The sequence below is a fragment of the Anneissia japonica genome, unplaced genomic scaffold, assembly GCF_011630105.1.
Source record: "Anneissia japonica isolate Jap-2015-1 unplaced genomic scaffold, ASM1163010v1 scaffold4260_len236652_cov185, whole genome shotgun sequence".
Lineage (NCBI taxonomy): Eukaryota > Metazoa > Echinodermata > Crinoidea > Comatulida > Comatulidae > Anneissia > Anneissia japonica.
In genome coordinates, this window is record NW_022757652.1 from 26,589 (window position 1) to 38,468 (window position 11,880).

The following is an 11,880-nucleotide window of genomic DNA, read 5'->3' on the forward strand; positions in this document are numbered from 1 at the left end:
CGAGACTGGCAGGCAGACCGTTGGAACTGCTTAAGGGAATAGGAACGGACTACACCGCTTGCTGGGAATATCTTGATATGTACTATGGGGATCCTAGAGTGATATCAGATGCTGTGACGCAGGACATTTCTAAGTTCAGGAACCTAAAAGAAGGAGAAGATGGCCGGTTCTGTGATTTAGCGCATCTTGTCCGAAGATGTTATAATATCTTGAAACAAGTAGGCAAAGAATCGGATATGAACAACAACCATATGTTATCCATTATAGAGATGAAATTGACTACAGATGACCGAAAGGTATATTCGAGAAGTCTAAATGAGAAAAATGAAGAAGCATCATTACTGGGACTTTTAAGTTTTCTTGAAAGTGAAATGAGAACCAGAATGAGAGCCACTGCACCAGTCAAGAGCAGTTCAACGCAACCACTGGCAAAAAGGCATATTGGACAGCAACAATCAAGTAACCAGACCAATCAAAAGAAGTCTTCTAAATGGAATAGGTGCTGGGGTTGCGATTCCAATGACCACTGGCCAGATCAATGTGCGGTGATTGAGAGTCTCAATGTAGCTGCTAGACTCAAGAAGGCAAAAGAAATGCATGCCTGTTTCAGTTGCATGAAAAGAGCCGGAAGAGAGCACAACATGAAGACCTGCAACCGAAGAAAGAAATGTGGCAAAGATAATTGTAAGTTGTACCATCATGCACTTCTTCACCAACCCAGTAAAATTGCAACTGTTGCTGCCGATGCTAATGATGTTGCATTACCCATCATAACCGTGAAGATAGGCTCTAGTAATAAACATGTGAATGGTAATGTGATGCTGGATTCCGGAGCAAACGTAACTCTAATCCGACAAGCAGTTGCAGACGAACTGAACTTACCAAGCAAGCCGATCAGCATTGACATTGGAACGCTAGGAGGTGAGGTACAGGCCCATCAGAACAATATTTATAAGATATCTATTACATCTACCAACCAGCAAGAACACATAGTCTCGGCTATTGTTGTTCCAGAGACAGCTAATGTTCAGAAAGCCAATAAAGGAGTGGTAAAGAAATTGGAACGTGTGTTATGTTGTCCACTGAGCAGAGGAGATGGTGCTGTAGATATGTTAATAGGCGTGGATTACCCGTTCATGCATATCGGTTAAACACAACAAGTAGATGGTTACCTATTAAGGAAGTCGCCCTTGGGCTGGGTTGCGTTTGGATCTAACAGTCAAGAGAAACAACCAGGCCTGACAGTACTTCATGTAAATGTCACACAGAAAACAGACCTCACACAATTCTGGACCACAGAAGAAATGGGTGTCAAAATACCAAACTGTACTTGCACACCAAAAGATGATTTGAAGTTGACTCCTGCTGAACGAGTACAATTTGATGACATGTGGGAGTCGTACGAATAAATCAAAGACAAATGGCAGATACCGTATCCGTGGAGACGAAACCCAACTGAGCTTATTGACAACAAAGTGCTTGCTGAGAGAATGTTAGCCTCTACTGAGAAACAACTCATGAAGAATCCAGATCATGTGAAAGGATACCAACAACAGATGGAAGAAATGGAAAAACTTGGATTCTCCAGAAAACTGACAGATGAAGAAATTGCCAAGTATAAGGGACCTGTATGCTATATACCACACCACGCAGTTATCCGACCAGAGAAAAAATCAACACCGGTAAGGATTGTCTTTAATTCATCCGCTAAATTCCATGGCCAGTCCCTTAATGAGTTTTGGGAGAAAGGACCTGACCTTCTGAACAGTCTATTTGGAGTGTTACTGCGGTTTAGACAACAGAAGATTGCATTAGCTGCCGACATTTCCAAAATGTATCATCGTATAGCGATTCCTGAAACAGATCAGCATGTTCACAGATTCTTGTGGCGTGACTTTGACCAACGCAAGAAACCAGACATCTATGTGAAAACCAATGTAACGTTCGGTGACAAGCCTGCCCCAGCGATGGCTCAAGTTGCATTACGAAAAACGGCCAAGGTGAATGAAGAAACCTACCCGGCAGCCGCTAAAATTATTGAAAACGACAGCTACATGGATGACATACTGACTTCTGTACCAGATGTGAACACAGCCGAGAGTTTAACCAAAGAAATATACACTGTTCTAGCAAGTGGAGGGTTTAAGGTAAAAGAATGGGTATCGAATGGAAAACCTACCAATCCAGACATTAACCAGCAACCCGACAACGAACCTGTGACTGATTCATCTGAACAGAAAGTGTTAGGTGTAGTTTGGAATCCTAACAGTGACCTAATATTGTATAAAGTCAAACCAGCCAAATTCCACGAGAAGTCATAGAATGGTACTCAGTGAAATTGCCAAGGTCTTTGATCCGATTGGATTTGCAACTGCGTTTCTCATAAATGGAAAGATTATGATGCAAAAACTATAGCAACGAGGGTATGGTTGGGATGATGATTTAGCTGAAGTTGAGAAAGCTGAATGGAGAAAGTTTTTCAAAGAACTGCAAGAATTAGATGGTACTTCATTCCCGAGATGTTTATTACCAGTCCATTCAAGTAAAGCAGCTGAACTGATTATTTTCTGTGACGCCTCAGAAGATGCATTCGGCACAGTAGCATACACGAGATGGGAAGACTTTAATGGTGATGTTGGAGTAAGATTCATTTCAGCCAAGTCCCGAGTAGCTCCAGTAAAACACCTATCTATGCCTCGTTTAGAGTTACAAGCCGCTGTTATGGCATCGAGACTGTATGCTACGCTTAAGGAAGAGATGTCTCTGAAATTTGATAGAGTTATATTCTTTTCGGACAGTATCATCGCTTTCTCATGGATACGTGGTCAGTCTAGACTCTACAGGTCATTTGTTGCTAACAGAGTTGCTGAAATTCAGAACCAAACCGATCCGGCAGACTGGCGTCATATACCTGGAGAACATAACATTGCCGACCAAGCGTCCAGAGGGATTAAAGTCAAAGATTTGGAACATGACTGGAAGAATGGACCTGCTTTTCTGAAGCTTCCAGACGAACAATGGCCGAAATCTATTCCGAAGGCAGATGTCAAAGAACTTGACAAAAAAAAGAAGAAGTAGAAAACCATTTTGATAGTTAATGCAGAAGACAAGAAGGCCATCGACTGTAAGAAATATTCTAGTTGGAGAAAGCTGATACGAGTTACAGCGTACGTGTTTAGATTTATTTCTAATATGAAAGCTAAGTGCAGAGTAGAAGATGGATCACTGTCAACCAATGAGTTATCCATTGCTGAAGACTATTGGATCTTCGAAGCTCAAAAACATATCCATGGTAAAGTTCAAAGGGGTGAATTTAAATCATTAAGTCCCTTTGTGAAAGATAATCTGATACATGTGGGTGGAAGAGCTGATAATGGAACATTATCATATGAACAACGACATCCTGTGCTACTACCTAGAGATGACCACATCTCATACTTGATAACTAGAGATGTGCATGAACGAGGACATTATGGAATTGCTGCAACTGCTGCAAAGGTTCGAAGCAAATATTGGATAGTAGGAGTTACCAGCCTTGCTAAGACAGTGAAATTCCGATGTGTGAAATGCAGAAAGTTTAATCACCGTGTTGAAACACAATTGATGGCGGAACTACATGCAGAAAGGATGGCTCCGTTTACAACACCATTTTATTACACTGCATGTGACTACTTTGGCCCATATAATGTCAAAATAGGAAGAAGTAAGACAGCAAAACATTACGGTGTTATATTTATATGCCTGAATACCCGAGCAGTACACCTAGAAGTCGCCACTGATTGTTCAACGATGGAGTTTATGCAAGTGCTTAGACGTTTCTTCGCAATCAGAGGGAAGCCGAAGATGATACAAAGCGACAACGGTACACAGTTTATTGGTGCTGAAAGGCAGCTGAGAGAAATGATTCGAGGTTGGACTAAGAGGGAACTAACAGAGTTTTGTGCCGAACAGGAAGTTACGTGGAAATTTATCACACCGCTTGCTCCTCTTTAGAATGGATGTGCAGAAGCGTTGGTGAAAAGCTGTAAGTTAGCGCTGAAGAAAGGTGAGCAGAAATTAACACCATTTGAACTTCATACCTGTTTCCAGGAGATAGCTAACCTTGTAAATGAACGACCGATTAGGCGTATACCCAATGATCCAGATGACGGTAAATACATCTGTCCCAATGACATTCTGTTAGGACGTGCATCCAGTAGAGTACCGCAAGGACCATTCCGTCCAAGCAAGAACCCAAGAGACCGACTTGAATTTGTACAGCAGATAGTTGACACGTTTTGGAAGCGATGGTCGAGAGACGTCTTTCCATTGTTGGTGCCTCGACGTAAATGGAATGTAGACAAACGAAATACTAAAGTCGACGATGTTGTTATACGATGTGTTTCTCCATTGTCTAAGTTCCTAAGGTAGGTTTTAATAACATAATAATGAACAATAATAATGAATAATAATAATAAATAATAATCAATTCGGCATTAATTAACTTGGTCTAGCCTTAATCAAGAACCTGAAGATACTTACCATAACTAGGCTTAGGCCTCATTTATACATTCATTGGTGCTCTGCCATGTCTTTGGCATCCAGTATGTTAGATGTTAGAGCTGCCTATTCTCAGCTCTTCTCTTAATTTGAAAATAACTGTCACCCTGTTTCATTTGATAAAGAAACGCGCTATTCCTTCCTCTTTGCCCCTGAAAGCGTATATTTTTAGTAGTTAGTAGGCCTAGGTAATGCAAAACCTAGATCTAACTAAAAAAAAAAAAATTGTCACAGTATGTAACTCAAGTTCAAATAACACTTTCCATTACTCGTGCAGCTCAATCAAATATTATGTCATTTTAAACGACCCATTAGTATTAGCATGGTAACGTCAATGTATTTTTAAAAAATCAGACAGCGCGTTCTCTCGGAAGTTGTTTTGCATTTTGTAGTCGTTTATCTGTTGATGACCTTTTGACCTCCTGAATTCTGCAATATGAGATTTTCGGCCCGAGTCGATTCAGTCGAAACGGCCCGAGTAGAGTTTCATGTAAATGTTTCGTACGGAAAAGTGCGGTTTATACCTGGGTATAAACTTTTGAATTGCGCCCTCTCTCGGCGTAGTGGGTTTTTTTTATGGTTTCCCTAACGACGAGCTATTGATCATTTTCGTCAGTTAAATTAACGATATTGTGGATTTGACGCCAGATGGGAATTACCAAGTTTGATTTAATGATTTTGAGTGAGTTATAGTTAATTACTATTGCAATGGTTTTGTTTAACAAACTATTGTTCATTTGTTTATGACCGTATTAGGAAGCACTTTTGATGCCGTAGGTGGCCATGTTATAGCCTAGGCCTAGAGAAAGTTTATAACAGAGATTCATTGATATTACTTTGAATTTATTGCAAGATTGTTAAGGCAAACTGGTATGACGACGTTGGTCAAAGGTCCAGTAAAATTATAGACCTTTATGAGCAGTTTAATGTTACTGTATACAGATAAATACAGTGTATAATGTGTTAGTTTAATCATAGTTTTATCTCAGAAAATATGAGTAGATACTGCTTTGCTAGAGAAGGCTGCACGCTCGTAGTTGCTTGAGCTCATGAATATTCATGACTTACTTAACTCATTCCATATTTGGAAAAAGCCAGGAATCGAAGGGCTGTACTTGTGTATTGATGTTTTTATGGATATTATTCATTTGTTTTGGGATACAAATACTTATATTTAGACCTCAAACATATCTGATTGTAGATAATTACCAATGATTATTATATTATCAATCATTATTATTTTTAGGATATCAGATGATTATAAATCTTGAAGACATTGCACTGCTGATTATTTTTGGAGAGCAATTGAGGTACTATACAATAATTGTGTTCTTAATAATAGGAATATATTCTGTTGTATTAATAATACGATATTAAAGATATAGTGACTATGCTATAATTACTTTGATAATGAAAATTCTGTTACGGTTAATTAATTTTGAGTTGCATTGGAAAAACCATGATAATGTTTTAGAGAAAATCAGTTATAGTTGCAGTTGTGTAATTAACTTGTTTTATATTTTACTGTTATGGTAAGGATCTTTGGGAAGACAGATTAAAGACCAAAGAGTACCAGAGTGAAACCTTGTTCGTAATTTTTAAAAAGTCTAGTAGTGCATAGAGAGCGTCCATTTGAAGTTAGGAAGTCGAAAACACTGTTTTACTATGCCTTAATTTAGTTGTTGTGGGACTGGTATGTACATGATTTGTTGTGGAATATATAATTATACTGTAGACATGGACAGTACAGTATATTAGTGATTTGGAATGAGAAGCATTCCATCATCGTAGCTTTGTGCTAAACAATAGGCTGCAACATGAGTAGGCAAGAGTCAGTCTAACTTATGCATGTAGCTTTTACGTATTTTATCTTTATATATGTTGTTCCTGTTTATAATATTATTGCGGCTGTGTACAGTCATAATTATAGAAGACCACACTGTAAAAACGTTGGGCAAAAAATTGCCCAACATTTTACCCAACGCTGGTACAATAGTCAGCTTCAACATCTATTGGGCAATATATGCCCAACCCTATTTTGTAAATATGTTTACAAAACAGTTGGGCAACTGTCCTTTACTAACATCTTGTCATTTAATTTGCCCAACACATGGGTACTGTGCATTGCCATCTATTGGTTAATTGTCTTTTTCCAAGGTTTGGGTAGCATCAGTTGCTCAACATCTGGGTGCTGTTCATTACCATCTATTGGTTAATCAGTTGTCTTTTAATGGTTGCCTTTGCCAATTTATTGGTGAAAATGCATGTACATGTTGATGGATGTTTTAGGCATTTCGACATTAATAATATTAGAAGACACTTTTATAGAATTATTTCTCCAACTTTTTATTGAGATTTTTTTAAATGAGAGATTCTACATAGGCCTAATGAACAACCAAACTTCTGATAGCCTATTCTAAAGCACTGCTCACTTTACTGTATATTTCACGTTTTTCTGAGGTTATTTTATTTGGCACATTATAATTTTCTAACATTTCTAAACTTTAAATATGCTCTCATGGCTCTCAATGATGCACTCTCTCATTTCTCCTTCGATTGGCTGAAGACACAACTTTCGAAGAACTTCCATACCCATCTGCATTTTTCCTGGTATTTACAATCTAATACGGTACATAGTGCAATTTATAACGCACATCCACCACTTTAAAAAGAGATGGCTGCTGAATGACCTTATTTTCGATTATTATGAACTGGTCCGATGGATGTACTTTGTCACCAAGTGCCAATATGAATGGTTGTCTGTGGGTTTCTGGATTTATGCTATCCACGTACGCTTGAACATTAATTATTTGCTGGAAATAAAAACAGGAAAACACAAATTTACATTTTGCCAAGTACAACGATTCTTGGGCCAAATAACAAAAATTCCTTGTTTCCCATCTCCTCCCTCACCATTTTTTGAGCCCACATCATTTTTTTTTTTTTTTTTTTGTTATTCTTAAAATTTTGGGGTTTTTTTTTTTTTTGTTATTCTTAACATTTTGGGGTTTTTTACATCCAAAATGCAAAATTTCATTTGCTGACATATTTTAAAGTTTAGAAATGCATTTAAACACAAAGACCATGATAACAACAAGACAAGCAATGCCAAAACTAGTGACACATTTTTTTACAACACATTTTGCTACTTAAAGAACATGCTTTGGCATATTTGACTTTAAATTAAGGATAATTTCTAACCTGTTGTAATGAAATGAGTTGAAAAATATAAATAAATAAAATAATTTTCTGCATAATAACAAGTCTCAAAACAAAGCAATGTAATCATGAATCATAGCCATGTTTAGAATGTCCTTTCAATAAAATGTCAGATTTTATTTACCTGTAGTCAAAGACACTAAGTCTGTGCTATCTTGAAAAGTCAAGCATTTCCTTCCAAAGTGGGCACATCCTGATTCCATACTCACAAATCGGATCAACCATGGCATTCCATTTCTCATACATTCGATCAGCAGCTTCAGGATATGAAGATCTAAAGTCCTGGTCAATCTATGGATGTGAAAATGTAGGAGAATCAAAATGATGTAATTTCATATTATTAGGCCTATCATACTTATTGTGGTAACACAAACTTCTTCCAAATTTACCACTTAAAATTAAATATTTTCTACCTTCTATTCTAACACTCTTCCAATTTAAGCCTATTATTCAATGTTAAAAAGAAATATTGGATCGGACAATGACTCCTCATCGCCCTTTGCATTGGAGAGGCTTTTTCATAATACCAATTGTTGTAGGTACAGTAGCTAGTGTGTTAAAACATGCCATGAATTTTGTTATACTGTAGTATCTTTGATACTGATCATACTAAAATCTTTTAGAAAAAAAAAATGAATCCAAGGCATACATTTTTTCTATAAATCAATTTAGAATCTAAATTAAAAATCTAGTTGATGTAATAAATACACTCCGATAGCACTGAGGTTATTTAAAGAGCGAAATCTTCCTTACCATATCGTTATCCAGAAGTCTTGGGAAATCTTTTAGTATATCTGAAACGGATCGCTGTTTATCCTGTATCCATTCTATTCAGTAGTTAAAAGTGGTCGCCATGAACTGCTGTACCTGCTTTTTTGGTTCTAAGTTATCGTTCAACCATTGTACCTTCATATTAATATCGTCTGTAACTTCAACACTTTCAACTGCCAGTGACTGCTTAGGATCATTTGCTGCAGGAAAATAAAACATTGCTGCATAATTTTCTTCAAATACTACAATTTTGAAAACACTAATAACAGCCAATATCATTGTTATCCCTCCTCTTTGATCATTCCACAGCATTTCTTGCTACTATAAACTCTCTAAACAACTTTATTCACCTTACTGAAACTCAATTTTTCAATTTTCAACCATGAGACTCATTTTGTGGCGAGACCTCACATTTTTGTTTGAAGCATCATATTGTAAACTACCGGTATTAAATGTGGATAATGGAATATTTTGAAGCCTTTTTTCTCTTATTTATAATATCATAGCCCTACTTTGACATAAAACATAGGCCAGGGTGCTTGGCCTAGACAGGCCCCACCTTGGGGCCTGTGAGGAGAAATAGTCCTATGGCCCACCTGCCTCACATGTGCATCCGGCCTATGCCAGCCGTAGATAAGGGAGGTATACTGGAGGGCACATTAGACAAATACTCAAATAAGAATACTAAAAAAGGTTAATTGCTTGGGAAAGATATAATTATAAACTTTAGTTCTTACCATTAAACGTTTCTTTTAATGATTCAAGGCCCCATTCTTCGAGCAAAGCGTCCAAAGCTGGTTCCGATCGGCGCGCCGTGTCTATGTGTGATACCTTGCCAGTTGGTTGGAAGTTTTCTGTCATGTGGTCCAAACTCTACCCACTTTTTGAGCTATTGCTGTGCATGCATAATTTTTACCCAATTCTTGGACGATTGCATATGATTCATAACCCAACCGATGGTCAACTTGAGGTAATAACCATTAAATGGGTATATTTCTCCCAACGTATAAGACAAGCATTTGTGCCAATGTTGGTCACATTGATTATTTGCCCAACTACTATTTTTATCCACATATCGGGTGAAAATTTACCAATAAAAGGATGATCTCATTTTACTCTGTCAATTTTCCCAGCATTTTTTACAGTGCACCGTTTGACTATTAACAGCTATAATCATAAGTCTAAGCAATTGTAGATTTAGTAATGTAGTGACGGTTTAAAAATAAGCAATAAGCCTATGTAATACATCGCGTGTTAACATTTATTGATAGACCGTCGCCAGTGACTCGTCACGGTTGCACAAATGAATATTTATGAAGTCATAGGATAGGCTGATACCGTAGGTATTGTCGAGGTGCAATGTGTTTCTTATTGCTAATTTAATTGTTTAATCATTGTTTTTACTTTATTCACAGTAATTTTACGTCTTGATGATCTTGATGACAGTTAAAAAAAAAATAAAAGGCAAACGGTGTTGTTGTCGAATATCATCGAGTCAGTAAAATACGCCCGACGTAACAACAAGCATTGGGTTGTCTGGCCGCAAAAACAAAAAAGATGGAGTAATCCCAACACTTTAAAAAACCTTTTCGCAGTTGATGGGCAACCAGGACAGTAAACGAAGATCTACAGCCTACGAAAAGAGAGAGAGGTCCAGTGCAGGGTAGGCCTAGGTTTGTTTTCCTTTCACAAATTTCGCGAGTACAGGCCTAGGCCGGGCTGACCTTCGCATAGGGCCTAGCTAGGCCTGTACCATGTTTTTCGAAAGAATCTGGGTCTCCCTCCCTCGAATTTTCGGTCGTATAAATAACACTCAATAACTTTACTCTCTAACATAATGTTGTAATGTAAAATGATTAATTTGTATTCGTCGTGTTTTTAAAAATTAAAAAAATACAATAGCATTGCCTAGGCAGAGGGTAGGGTACAGTAGTACTGAGTACTAGGCCTACTGTTACAGCCTACAGTAGGAATGTACATGCGGCTAGCCTAATAATAGTGAGCTTACGAAAGAAGACGCGGCCAGTTCTACGACGACCTAATGACGCGTGGACACAACTGCGCATGCCTGATTTCGATTTGTCGTTGTCTTCAACTTTTCGACGTGAAATTTGGCAATCGGCGTTGTGCAGAAAACGGCAATGTGAATTTTGCTTTGCTCAACTGTGCATGATCGATACACACACTTGGCACGTTTTATTTACTTAGCGCTAGGCCAAGGCGCGGGCTATTCAAGCAAATTTTATTAAACTACAATACAAAGATAAGTAGAATTTCTATTAACTATGGTTATGCCTGAAATTATAATGCCATTATATGTCTGACATAGATCGAATGTAGAAAATAGGCCTGTATTTGCTTAGCATAATAAATAAAAGACTTGTAAGTTGGGTCATTTCTGGCAATTCCGTGACCGTGGAGAGGCTAACTTAGTTTTTTAATGAATTTGTCTTCCTTGAGGGTATAATAACAAAAATAGCTTGGGTGTCCCTCGCGAAAGTGTGGGCATAAACTGTAAGAGCCCTAAATCCAAAATTGCCGCCTTCCGCCATTTTGAAATTTATTATTTCAGTGTTTTGGCCTACATGGCTGCTTTAGTGCATGGATTTAGGGGTTTTAGGGGTCCAGAATTTCATTTTTGATATCGGATCGATGATTCGACCTACTTTTGACCTTAAAATCCAAGATGGCCGCTAATCTCTCTTCAAAATCTTCATTTTTTGGGTAAAATCATCATAGTGCCTCTATAAAAGGCTTAATGAAAGCTCAGATCATGCTGAATTGACTCACAGACAATATAACTACAATTATTTATACAGGGGTCATCTCAGAGGTCAAAGGTCAACATTTGTGGTTGAATAAAAATAAAGTTATTTGTTTCGTTGCTTTATAAAATTCTAATTTACTGTACTGTTTATATCTAGTAATTCATATTTAATGCCTGATAAATTTGGATTTGACATTCAAATCTAAAAATGCTGCTGAGGTCATCATATGTGTCAAAGGTCAATATTAATAAATAAAAAAGAAGCTTTTTTAGTTCCATTGGTTAAAAAATTCCCGTGTACTGTACTATTAATATTCTGAAATTCACATTTGATGACCCATTGATTGACCTTCAAATCTAAATTTATGTTGAGGTCATCTCATTTGTCAAAGGTTAACATTTCTGGTTAATGGAATAGAAGTTTTTAGCTTGTTACATTGGTTATAACATTCTAGTGTAGTAGTGTACTGTTAATATTCAGGAATTCTTATTTGAGGTCCGATTGAATTTAAAGGTTTGATGAAAATCCAAGAATGCTGCTACTTTTCAGCTCACGCTGTCAAATGTTCGAGTTCAAGTTCATC

The 11,880-nt window shown here is 37.3% G+C and overlaps 2 protein-coding genes and 1 long non-coding RNA gene across 3 annotated transcripts; 2 read left to right on the plus strand and 1 right to left on the minus strand.

Moving 5' to 3' along the window:
- The first annotated feature begins 1,490 nt into the window (after positions 1–1,490).
- LOC117124857 lies at positions 1,491–3,078 on the plus strand. The gene is made up of 2 exons (XM_033271194.1): positions 1,491–2,252; positions 2,416–3,078. The coding sequence occupies exons 1-2, from the start codon at positions 1,491–1,493 to the stop codon at positions 3,076–3,078; spliced, it is 1,425 nt and encodes a 474-aa protein (XP_033127085.1).
- Positions 3,079–3,192: 114 nt separating this feature from the next.
- LOC117124858 lies at positions 3,193–3,993 on the plus strand. Its single transcript, XM_033271195.1, has one exon. It carries the CDS (start codon positions 3,193–3,195, stop codon positions 3,991–3,993), a length of 801 nt encoding a protein of 266 aa, XP_033127086.1.
- A 3,209-nt stretch (positions 3,994–7,202) lies between these two features.
- On the minus strand, positions 7,203–9,816 carry LOC117124856. The gene is made up of 3 exons (XR_004448029.1): positions 8,512–9,816; positions 7,883–8,049; positions 7,203–7,352 (listed from the first exon to the last, which is right to left on the minus strand). It is a non-coding gene; the product is annotated as an uncharacterized LOC117124856 (long non-coding RNA).
- Between the last annotated feature and the right edge of the window lie 2,064 nt (positions 9,817–11,880).

Excerpts from the sequence above, each read along its gene's own strand:
- LOC117124857 (XM_033271194.1), top strand. The coding sequence starts at position 1,491 with ATGTTAGCCTCTACTGAGAAACAACTCATGAAGAATCCAGATCATGTG. Across the intron at positions 2,253-2,415 it reads AACAGAAAGTGTTAGGTGTA|CAACGAGGGTATGGTTGGGA; the intron begins GTTTGGAATCCT and ends CAAAAACTATAG.
- LOC117124858 (XM_033271195.1), top strand. The coding sequence starts at position 3,193 with ATGAAAGCTAAGTGCAGAGTAGAAGATGGATCACTGTCAACCAATGAG.